The 16,123-nt window shown below is 51.8% G+C and overlaps 1 protein-coding gene across 7 annotated transcripts; it reads left to right on the top strand.

Annotated features, from left to right (window-relative positions):
• Positions 1-104: 104 nt before the first annotated feature.
• Positions 105-15,945, top strand: CCHCR1 (coiled-coil alpha-helical rod protein 1). 7 transcript variants are annotated; one of them, XM_055113369.3, is made up of 18 exons: positions 105-180; positions 1,196-1,328; positions 1,407-1,620; positions 3,562-3,865; positions 7,263-7,426; positions 7,525-7,660; positions 7,820-7,930; positions 8,170-8,319; positions 9,659-9,769; positions 9,876-9,982; positions 12,574-12,686; positions 12,889-12,934; positions 13,082-13,218; positions 13,311-13,499; positions 13,596-13,697; positions 14,971-15,122; positions 15,250-15,421; positions 15,668-15,945. In XM_055113369.3, the coding sequence occupies exons 2-18, from the start codon at positions 1,313-1,315 to the stop codon at positions 15,790-15,792; spliced, it is 2,349 nt and encodes a 782-aa protein (XP_054969344.1). In that variant the 5' UTR covers positions 105-180; positions 1,196-1,312; the 3' UTR covers positions 15,793-15,945. The 7 variants fall into 7 exon arrangements, with proteins under 7 accessions (XP_054969344.1, XP_008957686.1, XP_008957690.1 ...); XM_008959442.7 differs by having other exon boundaries at positions 115-180; positions 1,262-1,328; XM_055113370.2 differs by having other exon boundaries at positions 130-176.
• The last annotated feature ends 178 nt before the right edge of the window (positions 15,946-16,123 follow it).

Below are 16,123 nucleotides of genomic sequence, written 5' to 3'. Positions count from 1 at the left end.
ATTTAGTGGGCCCAAATTTAGACGCCACTGCGCCTGCGTACACCTTTCTCCCTCCTCCCAACAGAGTGAAATAGGACTGTAGGGCGCCCGCCTTGCGCAGGCGCAGTCAGGGACAGAGGCGGGGCCGGGAGCGAGGCGTAGGGGGTGTGGCCAAAGCGCAGTAGGGGGCTCTCGCGGTTGGTAAGGGACGTTCGGGAAGAGTCGGTTGGGGGCGGGAAGGGGCTGAGCGGGGGTCCTGGGAGGGTTCAAGGGGTCCAAAGGGGAAGGGGGTACAGGGGCCAGGTGAAGGGACAGATGAGGAGATCAGAACAGCCTTAGAGCTCAGGGGCTAACTGGGTGAAGCCTCGGGTATCTAGGGGAGCAGTGGTGGGAGAGTAGAGCCGGCTAGCGTACAGGGGGCGAGGGCAGGCTATTGAGAGATGGGGGTGAGGGTCAGGACCAGAATAATTCCTTCAGAAAAAAGTAGATTAGGTTGTAAAAAGGCACGGGAGTAGGGATCCCAGATTCGGGTAAAAAATAGATTAATGAGGGTGGGAGGGTGGGAGGAAGATCTTAAAGTGCCCACTATGTGTTAGGACTCGAGAAAGAGGAGGCGGGCTGCAGGCATGGAAGCTGAGGGGATAGTAGAGAGAAGCTGAGAGAACAGCCGCAGGAAAGATTTGAATAAGATGTCAGGACGCTGGCTTTTCTGCCTGGGGATCTAGGCTGCCTAGATTCCCAAGGTCTTGGGGAGGGTCTAGCCCTGCATGTGGCCACATTCAGCTGGGGCCAGGCCTTGGGCCAGCACTTTAACAGGGAAGGACCCAAGAGTTATGGCCTGGTGGTGTCTGGATGGGCTTCCCTCAGGCCTTGCTGAGCCATGGAGAGAACTCTGGAGATGGCGCTCAAGACCCCTGCACTGTGTACCTCCTTTCTCACCTCTGGCCAGGAGCAGCAGGGACCATAGAAACTTAAGGAGGAGGGTAGAGGCACTGCCCAGAATCCTGAAAGTATGAGTAAAGCCTCAGAGTCCCTCTCAGTCTGTCTCTTTCAGTAAATTCTCTCCACTTGATAGTTAGTTGCTTGGGTTCCATGAGGAACCAGATTGAGACAAGCAAGTGAATTTGGGGTATCTCCTACTTTGGGGAAGTAGGAAAAGAGCTGAGCATCGGGTGGACCTGGCTATAATTCAAGGATTATGACTTTGTTATTGTAGGGGCTTTCTCTTTGGAAGGTGGCCTGAAAATTGAATTGGAGTGTCTTTGTTTCTCCTCTTGTCCAGGGGAACATAGATGGCTGGAGACAGAATCTAGAGCCTTCAAATAATGTGGAGATGTTTCCACCTTCAGGTCAGTGGGACCAGACAAGGGGAGTGGTGGTTGTCTCTGCCTGGGAAACTGACCATCTTTGTTTTTGTAATTCTTCAGGTTCCACTGGGCTGATTCCCCCCTCCCACTTTCAAGCTCGGCCCCTTTCAACTCTGCCAAGAATGGCTCCCACCTGGCTCTCAGACATTCCCCTGGTCCAACCCCCAGGCCATCAAGATGTCTCAGAGAGGCGGCTAGACACCCAGAGACCTCAAGTGACCATGTGGGAACGGGATGTTTCCAGTGACAGGCAGGAGCCAGGGCGGAGAGGCAGGTAGGGATCCATCCACGCTGTTTTCTCAGGCTTGCTTGCTAGTGACCCTTCCTCACTGGAATAAACTCCTTACCCTATTTCGGCCCTAGTTTCCAGAACGTACTCATTTTTATGTAAGCAATTAGTTCCTACAGTGCATAAATAATAAAGCAGTGTGCTAAGTGCTAGGGATGAGGATAACAATAGTGAATAAGACAAATCCTGACTTAAATTTGTAATTAATAAGGAATCTAAAATCCTAAGAGGGGAGGTAGATTGACCACCAGCTGATGGTAAAGCATAGCATGAGGCAAGATGAAGAAGTGCAAACTAGAGGTAGAGACCCAGCACTGTGGCAGTGTGGGTTCATTCTGATGGAAGAAAGCCTTTACAGAGGACGTGCTGTGGGAGCTGGCCATGCTGTCGTATTGTCTGTAAACATTCTTATTCTTGTTTCATGTGTCTTTTCCCAGATGTACTGGGATATCATTCTGCCATTTTGCTCCAGAGTAGGATTACATTAGAAGAAGCAGCATGATAAAGAAGGAATACTAGACTGGGTGTCAGGAGACAGAGACTCTATTTCTAGTTTGGCTACCAGCTAGAGGACATTTGGCAAGTCACTTAATTTCCCTAGCCTACAGATCCCTGCTACTAAAAAAAGAAAGAAAGAAAGAGCCAGATATGGCAGCTCACACCTATAATCCTAGCACTTTGGGAGCTGAGGCAGGAGGATCACTTGAGCCCAGGAGTTCAAGACCAGCGTGGGCAACAAAGCGAGACTCCGTCTCCACAGAAAATAATTAGCTGGCTGTGGTGGCATGCATTCGTAGTCCCAGCTACTCAGGAGGCTAAGGTGGTAGGACCCCTTGAGCTCAGAAGTTGAAGACTGCAGTGACCTATGATCCAGCCACTGCATTGAGGCCTGGGTGACACAGTGCTACCCTCTCTCTAAAAACAACAACAGCAACAACAATCTCTCATAGTCCTGGGTCTCAGAGAGCTGCCTCAGGAGCCATGTTCCAAGCTGGATTAAACTTCACGTGACATTGGTAGACGATTTCTCTAAAGGCTGGCACTGTGTTATTTATGTACTGTTCTCTCAGACTCCTCATAAAGTATACCTAACACTCAATAAATGCCTTTTTTTTTTTTTTTGAGATGGAGTCTCACTGTGTCGCCCAGGCTGGAGTGCACTGGGGAGATCTTGGCTCACTGCAAGCTCCGCCTCCCGGGTTGACGCCATTCTCCTGCCTCAGCCTCCCAAGCAGCTGGGACTACAGGCACCTGCCGCCACGCCCAGCTAGTTTTTTACATTTTTAGTAGAGACGGGGTTTCACCGTGTTAACCAGGATGATCTCGATCTCCTGACCTCGTGATCCACCCGCCTCCGCCTCCCAAAGTGCTGGGATTACAGGCATGAACCACTGCGCCCAGCCAATAAATGCCTTTTAACTAGCACCTGGCCTCACCATATTGATACTGGAAGCTCACGACCTCTCTATGCCCATTCCTCCCTCAAACTTCTTGCCCTTAAATTAGAATTGAGAAGTCCCTGTGTGTTCTTCCAACCTTTCCACTTAAAATGTGTGGCCTAAAAATAAAAAAATAAATAAGACAAAAAAACCACCAAAAAACAAAAAGAATGTGTGGCCTAATGATATACACATTTGATGTTGAATCCTCCTGTATGTAGCTCTCTCTAGGGAGATCATGTTCCATGATCTCAGCCCGACTTTAGGTCCTGTAAGTCCAGGCACTGGACTCAACATGCTCAATAGAGCTTTGATGAATGATGATGATGTCAATGCAGACATCCCCATACCCCAGCTTCAGCACCCCCTTCACGTCCCCACACGGAAGCAGAGGGGTCCTCTTTTCCTTCTCCTGGCTATGTTTATGCCCTCAACTATCCTTCCAGCACTGGAGACAAGTCTCACCTGCACTAACCTGTCTTTGAAGGTCCTGGGGGCTGGAGGGGTCACAGGCCCTGAGCCAGCAGGCTGAGGTGATCGCTCGGCAGCTGCAAGAGCTGCGGCGGCTGGAGGAGGAGGTTCGGCTCCTGCGGGAGACCTCGCTGCAGCAGAAGATGAGGCTAGAGGCCCAGGCCATGGAGCTAGAGGCTCTGGCACGGGCGGAGAAGGCCGGCCGAGCTGAGGCTGAGGGCCTGCGTGCTGCTTTGGCTGGGGCTGAGGTTGTCCGGAAGAACTTGGAAGAGGGGAGCCAGCGGGAGCTGGAAGAGGTTCAGAGGCTGCACCAAGAGCAGGTGAACGCAGGGGTAGAAAGGATTCAAATTCATAACGGAGAGCTGGGCAGTAGCTTCCAAGCAAAGAACAGGTATTGCAGAAAAGACCCTCCATGAGTAGTGAGTAGTAGAGTGATGAGACCTTTGGTGAAAATAAACACACATGGCCTAGAAAGATGGAGAATTTGGGTACTTTTATCTTAATTCAGGTTGCACTTTTCCCCCAAGACTCAGGTGGCCTCCCACCACTTGAAGCCCTGCTTCCCTTTCTAGTAGGAAATAGTTTGCCTCCCTACTTTACTCCAGGTACCAATTCATCAGGGGTATTGTGGAGGCCAGTGAGGAAGGTGGGTATAAGGGGGCTATGGTGGACTGGGAGAGATTATTCAGTCTGCAAACTCAGTGCTTACTCTTTGCCATCTCTAAGACTCAGTGACCAAATTAGCCTGAGTCCTGCCTTCGTGGATGGAACTGACAGCCTCGTGGGGGATATACACATCCACATTTAATTTAATCATAATTAATTGCAATCAGGAGGAATGCCTTGAAGGAGAAGGACTAGAAAGCACTAACTTAGTCTGGGGTTCAGGGAAGGCCACTGTAACCAATTGACATGTCAAGGAAAGAAACCATAGGGCTGGGTGCAGTGGCTCCCGCCTGTAATCCCAGCATTTTGGGAGGCCGAAGCAGGCAGATCACAAGGTCAGGAGTTCAAGACCAGCCTGGCCAACATGGCGAAACCCTGTCTCTACTAAAAATACAAAAATTCACCAGGCATGGTGGTGCACACCTGTAATCCCAGCTACTTGGGAGGCCGAGGCAGGAGAATCACTTGAACCTGAGCAGTGGAGGTTGCAGTGAGCCGAGACTGTGCCATTGCACTCCAGCCCGGGCGACAGAGCAAGACTCTGTCTCAAAAAATAAAATAAAATAAAAAAGGAACTGGGAGAAAACAAGGGAGAATTCCTTTATAACCTTGTAGTGGGCAAGGCCTTTCTACCTGTGAGTCAAAATCCAAAATCTAGAAGCCGTAAAGGAAAAGATTGATCCATTGACTTTATAACATGAACATTAGGAATAGCCAAAAAGAAAAAAAAAAAGCTATATTTATAGCTCAGATCACAAGAAAAGGGTAATATCCCTAACATAAAATGTGTGCCTAGAAATTGGTAAGGGAAAGACCAGCAATCCAATCAGAAAATGGACAAAGGAGATTCATGAAAGAAACTTAGAAACAAGAAGCTAGGCCAGGCACAGTGGCTCATGCCTGTAATCCCAGCACTTTGGGAGGCCAAGGTGGGCGGATCACTTGAGGCCAGGAGTTCAAGACCAACCTGGCCAACATGAAGAACTCTACAAAAAAATACAAAAATTAGCCGGGTATAGTCGTGGGCACCTGTAATCCCCCAGCTTCTTGGGAGGCTGAGGCAGGAGAATTGCTTGAACCTGGGAGGCAGAGGTTACAGTGAGCTGACATCACACTCCAGCCTGGGCAGCAGAGCGAGACTAAAAAAACAACAAGCTACCGTTTGTGCTGAATAGGAGTTGGCCAGTGAAGAGGTGTGTGAGGTCCAGTGGTAGCTGGAACCCACTTGGTGGGACAACAGGTGAAGGCGGGGACAGGAGGCCAGAAGGCTGGGGCACAGAGATGAGGGGCACAGAGATGAGGGGCACTGAGTGTGCTGCAGAGCCCAGGACCCAGGGCACAAGGCCTTGGCCACTTCAGAACTTGCTACTTTCCCTTAAGAGCAATGAGCAGGCTGGGCACAGTGGCTCATACCTGTAATCCTAGCACTTTGGGAGGCCAAGGTGGAAGGATCATTTGAGCCCAGGAATTTGAGCCCAGGAGTTTGAGACCAGCCTGGGCAACAAAGCGAGACCCCCATCTCTATTTTATTAAAGAAATTAGGGCTGGGCATGGTTGCTCACATGTGTAATCCTAGCACTTTGGGAAGCTGAGGCGGGTGGATCACTTGAGGTCAGGAGTTCAAGACCAGCCTGGCCAACATGGTAAAACCTCATCTCTACTAAAAATACAAAAATTAGCTGGGCGTGGTGGCTCATGCCTGTAATCTCTACTCGGGAGGGTGAGGCAGGAGAATTGCTTGAACCTGGGAGGCAGCGTTTGCAGTGAGCTGAGATTGTGCCATTGCACTCCAGTCTAGGCAACAAAGTGAAACTCCATCTCCAAAAAAACAAAAACAAAAAAAATTGTTTTTTCAAGTAATAAGCAACCGTCGAAAGGTTTTTTTTTTCTTTTGAGATGGAGTCTCGCTCTGTCGCCCAGGCTGGAGTGCAGTGGCGCGATCTCGGCTCACTGCAAGCTCCGCCTCCCGGGTTCATGCCATTCTTCCGAGTAGCTGGGACTACAGGCGTCCGCCACCACGCCCAGCTAATTTTTTGTATTTTAATAGAGACGGGGGTTTCACCGTGTTAGCCAGGATGGTCTCGATCTCCTGACCTTGTGATCCACCCACCTCGGCCTCCCAAAGTGCTGGAATTACAGGAATGAGCCACTGCACCCGGCCTGTTGAAAGGTTTTAAGCAGGGAAATAACATGATTAGATTTGTATTTTATGTCTAAAAAGTTTTGTCATTTATGTCCCCCAAATTAACTTTATTGTTGTATGGAGACAGGGCTAGAGGAGGCAGACCAGGAAGCAGGGTGGGCACTTTGCCCTCCTTTCCAGTCCATTCCATGACTCTTGGTGGCTCTGACACCCCTGCAACCCTTTGAGGTGCCATGAGCAAAAGACACAAAATTCCTCCTTTCCTGGAGCTTTCCTTCCAGTGTGGTCCGACAGATAGTAACACATACACATAAGCAAGATAGGGTCAGTGCTAAGTGCTCAGGAGGACGTGAATAGCTGATGGGGCAGAGTAGGGTGGAGAGGGACGGTATTAGAGGGCCCAGTGAAGCCACCCTGAGGAGGGGCTATCGCCTGGGGTCTGTGGAGCAAGGAGGGGCCGCTGTCTGGTTCTCAGCAGACTCCCCGTGGCCGGAGCGGGGAGCAGTGGGAGAGCCTCCAGGGTGAGCTCAGGAGGTAGGTAGAGGCCGGGTCCCCCGGCCTGCAGGTGTGGAGACACCTGGGTTTTGTTGTGAATGCTGTGAGAAGCCACTGAGGGTTTGTAAAGACTAGTTAGGAGATGGTCGCTGTTGCCCAGGCAAAAGATGAGGGTTGGTGGCAGTGGAGACGGAGACAGAGAAGTGAAGATATGTTTTGGGGGAGATCGGACAAGAACTCCTGATGGGTTGTGGGGCAGCTGCGGAGAGTGAGTTGCCAGCTCTCCATTTGCTGTGCACAATTGGCTGATTGGTTGGGTCATTCTCTAAGGTCACAGAAAGTGGGAGTGAAGGGAACAAGGAAGGCCTCCATGTGGGGTCGAGCCTCTGCTGAACCCCCTCTTCTTTCCGCAGCTGTCCTCTTTGACACAGGCTCACGAGGAGGCTCTTTCCAGTTTGACCAGCAAGGCTGAGGGCTTGGAGAAGTCTCTGAGTAGTCTGGAAACCAGAAGAGCAGGGGAAGCCAAGGAGCTGGCCGAGGCTCAGAGGGAGGCTGAGCTGCTTCGGAAGCAGCTGAGGTAGGTGGGCGGATGCCAACGGGAGCCCAGCAATTAGTGATGTGGTGGATCTGCAGGGCGCCCCACTGATGGCTGTCCCATTCCCACCCCAACCCTAGCAAGACCCAGGAAGACTTGGAGGCTCAGGTGACCCTGGTTGAGAATCTAAGAAAATATGTTGGGGAACAAGTCCCTTCTGAGGTCCACAGCCAGACATGGGAACTGGAGCGACAGAAGCTTCTGGAAACCATGCAGGTGAGGGTGCAGGAATGTATCTGTGTGCAGACTTGGGGATCAGGTTGGGAGGCAAGCGTGGCCCTTGGAGGAGCATGTAGAGCACAGCCTCCGGGAGAGAAGGTGGTACCTAAGGTGGCATGGAGGCCCTACAGAGGGGCTGCTTCCCTCTGCCCGCAGCACTTGCAGGAGGACCGGGACAGCCTGCACGCCACCGTGGAGCTGCTGCAGGTGCGGGTGCAGAGCCTCACACACATCCTCGCCCTGCAGGAGGAGGAGCTGACCAGGAAGGTACAGCCCAACCCCCAGACCCCTCACCCTCAGCCGCATCCTGCATCTACTGTCCCCTGCCTCCCTCCCTGTGGGCAGGAGGGGTCAATGTGCCCCAGAACCTGCTTAGATCTCCTTCCTGTGAACTCCTCTTGCTGTAGCTCATGTTGCCCAGGCAGGACAGAGGAGAAACAAAGATGCCACCTCCTTCCTCTCCTCCCCCAGGAGCCCACACTTTTCTCCCACTCCTTCTCCCTCAGGTTCAACCCTCAGATTCCCTGGAGCCTGAGTTTACCAGGAAGTGCCAGTCCCTGCTGAACCGCTGGCGGGAGAAGGTGTTTGCCCTCATGGTGCAGCTAAAGGCCCAGGAGCTGGAACACAGTGACTCTGTTAAGCAGCTGAAGGGACAGGTCACTGCACTCTCTTTTCTCCCGGTATTCCCTCCCAGCACCTTGCTCCTTCCATGAAGGTGGCATCCATTCAACCAATGTTTATTGAGTGGTTGCCACATGCTGGGCACACAGCCCTGAACAAAACTGAAATGTGGAGCTTGCATTCTAGAACAGAGACACAGAACACGCAAGTAAACAGATAATGTTGGGTAATTATATGTGCGATAGAAAGATTGAAGCCGGGTGCAGTGGCTCACACCTATAATGCGATCACTTTGGTCTCGAACTCCTGACCTCAGGTGATTCACCTGCCTCAGCCTCCCAAAGTGATGGGATTACAGGTGTGAGCCACCGTGCCCAGTCAAGTAATGCCAACAGTTTGGGAGACCGAGGCAGGTGGATCACTGGAGGTCAGGAGTTCGAGACCAGCCTGGGCAACATGTGAAATCCCGTCTCTACTAAAAATACAAAAAATTAGCCGGGCATAGTGGCTCATTCCTGTAGTCCCAGCTACTCTGGAGGATGAGGTGGGAGGATCACCTGAGGCTGGGAGGTCGAGGCCACAGTGAACTGTGATCCCATCACTGCACTCTAGCCTGGGTGACAAAGCGAGATCTTTTCTCAAAAAAAAAGAAAGTAGTAAGAAAAATTCAAAAGATAATGTGACGGAGAGACTGTGGGGTGAGTCAGCCTCAGGTAGGATGCTCAGAGACAGCCTCTCTGAGGAGGTGACAGCATCTGAGGAGAGTGGCATGGTCAGTTGGTGGGTCTTGTGGGGTGGGTCAAGGGCTATTCCCATCTTCGAGTGGACACATGGAACGTGGAACATGGAACACTGGGCTCAGATTCCATCCTCAGAACCTAAGCTTATGTCTCCCTGCGTGGTATTCATTCTTTTTCTTTTCTTTTCTTTCTTTTTTTTTTTTTTTTTTTGAGAAGGAGTCTTGTTCTTGTCGCCCAGGCTGGAGTGCAGTGGCCTGATCTCAGCTCACTGCAACCTCCGCCTCCCAGGTTCAAGTGATTCTCCTGCCTCAGCCTCCCGAGTAGCTGGGATTACAGGCACATGCCACCACGCTCAGCTAATTTTTGTATTTTTAGTAGAGACAGGCTTTCACCATGTTGGCCAGGCTGATCTTGAACCCCTGACCTCAAGTGATCCATCTGCCTCGGCCTCCCAAAGTGCTGGGATTATAGGTGTGAGCCACCGTGCTGCGACCCGCCCCCGTCCCCCACCCCCCCTCCCCCCAGCCCCTGCATGGCATTCTTACAGAGATCTCTGCACCTGCCACTTTGCTTCCAGTGCCCCCCTCAGCTTTTAGCTCTAGAGGGCCCTGCCCAGCTCTCTCTCCTCCCCCAGGTGGCCTCACTCCAGGAAAAAGTGACATCCCAGAGCCAGGAGCAGGCCATCCTGCAGCGATCCCTGCAGGACAAAGCCGCAGAGGTGGAGGTGGAGCGGATGGGTGCCAAGGTTGGTGTCAGCCTACTAGAGACTCGGGGAGGGCAAGGGAGTCCCTGTTCCGGGGCTGCAGCCAGGACTTAGGGAGGGACCCTGTCCTTTGCTGCATCCTCCCCAGGGCCTGCAGTTGGAGCTGAGCCGTGCTCAGGAGGCCAGGCGTCGGTGGCAGCAGCAGACAGCCTCAGCCGAGGAGCAGCTGAGGCTTGTGGTCAATGCTGTCAGCAGGTATCAGGGATGGAGGGGTGGGTGGAGTAGTGTTTCTGCCACCTCAGGTTCCTGGGCACCTTGTTGCTGAGGATCCTCAGGCAAGAGGGACTGGAAAGTGGCCACTGGAGGCTACAGGGCTGGGCAGATTTAGCTCTATCAATGTTCCTGTGTTCGTTTTTTTTCCTGGGGAAGCCCCTTCTGCATTCATACCTGATTGCTTGTTATGAATTTCCCGTTGCATGTTTGGCTGGAGGATGAACTTGCTTCATCCTGTAGTTCAGTCTAGTAATGGCTTGAGCTAAATAGAGCACCCGGGAGGATCTTCACTTGCAGTATTGTTCAAGGATGGAGAGTGTAGACACTTCATCTTCCTTTTTTTTTCTAAAATTTTACGGGCAATCCGTTTCACTGGAGAAAAATTTAGTCTATTTATTTATTTATTTTGAGACAAAGTCTCGCTCTGTCACCCAGGCTGCAGTGCAATGGCGCAATCTTGGCTCACTGCAACCTCACCTCCCTGGTTCAAGTGATTCTCCTGCCTCAGCCTCCCGAGTAGCTGGATTACAGCCATCCTCCACCAGTGTCCTCCACTACGCCCGGCTAATTTTTGCATTTTTAGTAGGGACGGGGTTTCACCATGTTGGCCAGGCTGGTCTTGAACTCCTGACCTCAGGTGATCCACCCACCTCAGCCTCTCAAAGTGCTGGAATTACAGGTGTGAGCCACTGCACCTGGCCTAGTCTATTTATTTAAAGCTATATACTTACTAGCTTATTATATACTTAACTTGCTTACTATTCCATCTAAAATATAAGCCACTTAGTTTCCTTCTAAATCAATTGCCAGCCTTTGTCTCTCCTACCAACTTCCTAGTTGTTTCATTACCTACAATTGTTGTATGACCTTCAGAAAAACCTCTAAGAAAACAGCAAAGCTTCTTTGTGCTGGTGATGACTTCCCCGTCAGCCTTAGACACTGAGGTACCCAAGGCAGGTAGTTCTTTTTTTTTTTTTTTTTTTGAGACGGAGTCTCGCACTGTCACCCAGGCTGGAGTGCAATGGCACGATCTCAGCTCACTGCAACCTCTGCCTCCCGGGTTCACACGATTTTCCTGCCTCAGCCTCCTGAGTAGCTGGGATTACAGGTGCACACCACCACACCCGGCTACTTTTTTGTATTTTTAGTAGAGACAGGGTTTCACTATGTTGGCCAGGCTGGTCTCGAACTTCTGACCTCGTGATCCGCCCGCCTCGGCCTCCCAAAGTGCTGGGATTACAGGCTTCAGCCACCGTGCCCGGCCGGCAGGTAGTTCTTAGCACAGTCTCTGGCTTGTAAATGTTTATTGTTATCGTGAGGCTCTTCTTGATGGGTTAATTTAGATAAGGATAATTTTTGGTTTAGCGAAATTAAGATGCAGGATGAGTCCTTGCCCACCACTTCCTTCTCTTGGATTTGTACCTTAGGGACTAATTCAGCTTTAAAAATTATGAAAAATTTCAAACATGCACGGAATTAAACTAGTTATAATGACCTACCACCAGGTTCAATCCATTGCGGTGCCCCCTACCTCCAGGAGAACAGAAAGATGCACTGTGGACAGGGTTTGACTTTGGTACCAGGCGATCACAGAAACGGTCTGCGTAATGATGCATTTGCCGAAAGTCCTCCAGGCTTAAAGCAGTCCAAATTCGGATTGTTGCTGGGTTTATTAGATTGTCTCTAGGTAATTGGAGACTTTAATAAGAGCTGTGGTAGGTGTTGGAAGCATCTACTGGAACAATTTCCAGATCAAAGTGAACTTTGCTGTGCTGCTGGGGATGCAGCTGCAAGCCTTCATCATCATGTGTTTTTCTGTGGGTGCAGACCTGGACTCTCCTGAGGAAACCCCAGCCCGGCCCCAGACACTCCTTGGCTTCCTCCTGGGGCCTGTTTAAGCTGCTCAGTTTTCATGAGCCAGGTTGGTCCTACTTTTGGCACAGCCAGCTGGTAAAGCATGTGGACCTGCCCGTCATTGGTGCTAGATCGACACTCCTGGGCTTGGAGAGGATAACTTTGTTTTCTTTTGTTTTTTTGAGATGGAGTCTCGCTCTGTCACCCAGTCTTGAGGGCAGGGGTGCGATCTTGGCTCACTGGAACCTCCATCTCCTAGGTTCAAGTGATTCTCGTGCCTCAGCCTCTGGAGTAGCTGGGATTACAGGCATGAGCCACCATGCCCGGCTAATTTTTGTGTTTTTAGTAGAGACAGAGTTTCACCATGTTGGCCAGGCTAGTCTCCAATTCCTGACTTCAGGTGATCCGCCCGCCTCGGCCTCCCAAAGTGCTGGGATTACAGGCAGGAGCCACTGCCCCTGACCAGAGAGGATAACTTTACTCTTTGATACGCGATAGTGAGCAAAACACAGTTGTGAGAAACAAGCTTAACAGGTTGCTTAAAAAGATAGTCATTTAATGCATTCTTGGGGCAAGGGTCCTTTAGATAATTGACGGAAGCTGTGCGTTCTGTACTTGTATAATGGGACAGGATTAGAGGGAGTTGTCTATACAAGGCACAGCAAGTCCTTTGGGAATGAGGGGAGGCATGGAGGATCAGTGACTTGTGCCCTCTCCAGCTCTCAGATCTGGCTCGAGACCACCATGGCTAAGGTGGAAGAGGCTGCCGCCCAGCTTCCCAGCCTCAACAACCGACTCAGCTATGCTGTCCGCAAGGTCCACACCATTCGGGGTGCGTAGGACAACTGCGAGCCACGTCCTGCCCCCACCCCACCAGCTCGGACTTTCTTCTTCCTGACCCAGCTCTCTCTGATCCCACATCCATTCACCTTCCTCCTTTCACCAGTCCTTGCATCTCTTTTTCCCTTACTCCCTGTCCCCACTTTCTCCCATGCAAACTTCATCTCTTTTTCTCCCTGCTTTTTCCCTCCCAGGCCTGATTGCTCGAAAGCTTGCCCTTGCTCAGCTGCGCCAGGAGAGGTGAAGTTTGGGCACTTTGAGGTGGATGGGGCTTTAGGGCATTGGCTGCTGGGACCCCCAAAACCATGAGGACTGAGGCGGGATGGGGGCTTTGGGATCAGGCAGCTGGGTGATTTCTCCTGACTCTGTTTCTCTTCCCCGTCCCAGCTGTCCCCTGCCACCACCGGTCGCAGACGTGAGCCTTGAGTTGCAGCAGCTGCGGGAAGAACGGAACCGCCTGGATGCAGAACTGCAGCTGAGTGCCCGCCTCATCCAGCAGGAGGTGGGCCGGGCTCGGGAGCAAGGTACACCTGGTTGCCAGGGGGTGGAGAGGATGAGGAAAAACCCAGTGTCTAGGGTGCTGGGAGAGGCCTGACCCAGCACCCCCTCCTTTTAGGGGAGGCAGAGCGGCAGCAGCTGAGCAAGGTGGCCCAGCAGCTGGAGCGGGAGCTGCAGCAGACCCAGGAGTCCCTGGCTAGCTTGGGGCTGCAGCTGGAGGTAGCACGCCAGGGCCAGCAGGAGAGCACAGAGGAGGCTGCCAGTCTGCGGCAGGAGCTGACCCAGCAGCAGGAACTCTACGGGCAAGGTGTCGAGAGGGAAAGGGGTGCTTCCCTTGGAGGGTGGGGTGGGAACTGCGAATCAAAGCTCCTGCTGATATGCCCCGTCTGCACTTTCACCCCAGCCCTGCAAGAGAAGGTGGCTGAAGTGGAAACTCGGCTGCGGGAGCAACTCTCAGACACAGAGAGGAGGCTGAACGAGGCTCGGAGGGAGCATGCCAAGGCCGGTGAGCCTTGCCAGGGTGGATAGGGCCTTCCAGGAAGAGGGAAGTGTTAAGACATAAGGTTATTATTTTCCCCTCAAAGTTTGTTCAAAGCTTCATTACAGGAAGTAATGAAGGTATCCAGGAATAGCACAGATGAATTATCACATCGTGAACACACCCATGTAGCCAGCACCAGATTAAGAAACAGCATATGGCCGGTCGCGGTGGCTTATGCCTGTAATCCAAGCACTTTGGGAGGCCGAGGGGGGTGTATCACCTGAGGTCAGGAGTTTGAGGCCAGCCTGGACAACATGGAGAAACCCTGTCTCTACTAAAAATACAAAAATTAGCTAGGCCTGGTGGTGGGCACCTGTACCCCAAGCTTACTTGTGAGGCTGATGTGGGAAGATTACATGAACCCGGGAGGTCGAGGCTGCAGTGAGCCAAGATTGTGCCACTGCACTCAAGCCTGGGTGATAGAGAAAGACCATGTGTCAAAAAAAGAATTGTGTAATGAATATATCTTCTCTAACTAAATATAGCAGTTAACATTTGCCACATTTGGCCTTTTATCTATATACATGCATATTTGTACATCTTTTGAATCACTTTAAGTTGTAATCATTTAATGTTTTGTTGTTGTTGTTGTTTGAGACAGAGTCTTCCTCTGTCACCAGCTGGAGTGCAGTGGCATGATCTTGGCTCACTGTGACCTCTGCCTCCTGGGTTGAAGCCATTCTCCTGGCTCAGCCTCCCAAGTAGCTGGGATTACAGGCGCCCACCACCATGCCCAGCTAGTTTTTATATTTTTAATAGAGACGGGATTACACCATGTTGGCCAGGATGGCCTCGAGCTCCTGACCTCGTGATCCGCCCGCCTTGGCCTCCCAAAGTGCTGGGATTATAGGCCTGAGCCACCGCGCCCAAGTAAGTTGTAAACATAAGTTGTTCAGCCGCATCTCCCAAAGCCAGTAAATTCTCCTATACAGCTGCAATCATCACACTTTAAGACAGTGAACACTAATTGCACAAAATCTAACCCAGTTCATATTCAGATTTCCCCTGAGGAACTCCAGGATGGTTCAGGGATGAGGAAGATACTTAGGTTCAGATTCCCAGGCTCCTAGAGCATCAGCCCACCCCTCCAACTGTACAGAAGAGACAGATCCACAGAGCAGAACAGCCTCCCCAAGTCACAGAGTTGGTGACCCAGCGTTTGTTCCTGTCTTCATGGTGCCTGGCTGCCTCTGGCCTGACTCACACCTGCCTCCTCTGTGCCTTGGCCTCTCTGTAGTGGTCTCCTTGCGCCAGATTCAGCGCAGAGCCGCCCAGGAAAAGGAGCGGAGCCAGGAACTCAGGCGTCTGCAGGAGGAGGCCCGGAAGGAGGAGGGGCAGCGACTGGCCCGGCGCTTGCAGGAGCTAGAGAGGGATAAGAACCTCATGCTGGTAGGAGACAGGAGGGCAGACAGGCAGACACTAGGGCCCATCCTGGGCTGGTTCCTGGGCTAGAGGTGTGGAAAGAGGATGGTGAGGGAGGCTCTATCCGGGCTAGGTTTAACCCTCTCCTTCCCAGGCCACCTTGCAGCAGGAAGGTCTCCTCTCCCGTTACAAGCAGCAGCGACTGTTGACAGTTCTTCCTTCCCTACTGGATAAGAAGAAATCTGTGGTGTCCAGCCCCAGGCCTCCAGAGTGTTCAGCATCTGCACCTATAGCAGCAGCAGTGCCCACCAGGGAGTCCATAAAAGGTCTTGGGCCAAGCACAAAGGGACAAGGGACAAATGCGCGCACTTCAGGAATCTCCTCTTCAGACTCTCGCATGATGAGTGTTGTTCTCTGCGGTCCTTCGAGGCCCTTAGCCTCTTTTAGCGATGCCCAGCTTGGACCAAAGAGCATCCTGTCTCCCATTCCTCATTTCCTGTGCCAGCCCTGTTTCCTCTGTAACCACGAGCACCTTCCCTTGTCTGGTGCTCATCTGCTGTCTTCCTTCCCAGGGTCCCTCTCTGTCCTGCTCGATGACCTGCAGGGCCTGAGTGAAGCCATTTCCAAAGAGGAAGCTGTTTGTCAAGGAGACAACCTTGACAGATGCTCCAGCTCCAATCCCCAGATGAGCAGCTAAGCAGCTGACAGTTGGAGGGAAAGCCAGCCTGGGGGCTGGGAGGATCCTGGAGAAGTGGGTGGGGACAGACCAGCCCTTCCCCATCCTGGGGTTGCCCTGGGGGATACCAGCTGAGTCTGAATTCTGCTCTAAATAAAGACGACTACAGAAGGAGCCATTGTTTGGAAATGTTATTTCTGGGAATCTGTGGGAATTCTCCCTGCAGCCATCTCTCTTGGAGATGTGAGAAGTGGTCCCACCCATAGCTCTCTCTATGGGTGGCACCTTTTCAAATCCTTTTTCTAGGCAGCTTTGGAAATGTTTGGGAAGCTCCTGCTTTTCTTTATTCTCA

The sequence above is a fragment of the Pan paniscus genome, chromosome 5 (genome assembly GCF_029289425.2).
Source record: "Pan paniscus chromosome 5, NHGRI_mPanPan1-v2.0_pri, whole genome shotgun sequence".
In the NCBI taxonomy this organism is placed as follows: Eukaryota; Metazoa; Chordata; class Mammalia; order Primates; family Hominidae; genus Pan; species Pan paniscus.
Note: the sequence above shows the minus strand (reverse complement) of the source record. Positions and strands in the feature narration are given on the sequence as shown.

Bases quoted from the DNA above. Each gene is read 5' to 3' on its own strand.
- CCHCR1 (XM_008959435.4), top strand. From the start codon at position 747: ATGTGGCCACATTCAGCTGGGGCCAGGCCTTGGGCCAGCACTTTAACA. The intron at 1,621-3,561 runs GTAGGGATCCAT...CTGTCTTTGAAG, and splicing joins GAGCCAGGGCGGAGAGGCAG to GTCCTGGGGGCTGGAGGGGT. The intron at 12,687-12,888 runs GTGCGTAGGACA...TTTCCCTCCCAG, and splicing joins CAAGGTCCACACCATTCGGG to GCCTGATTGCTCGAAAGCTT.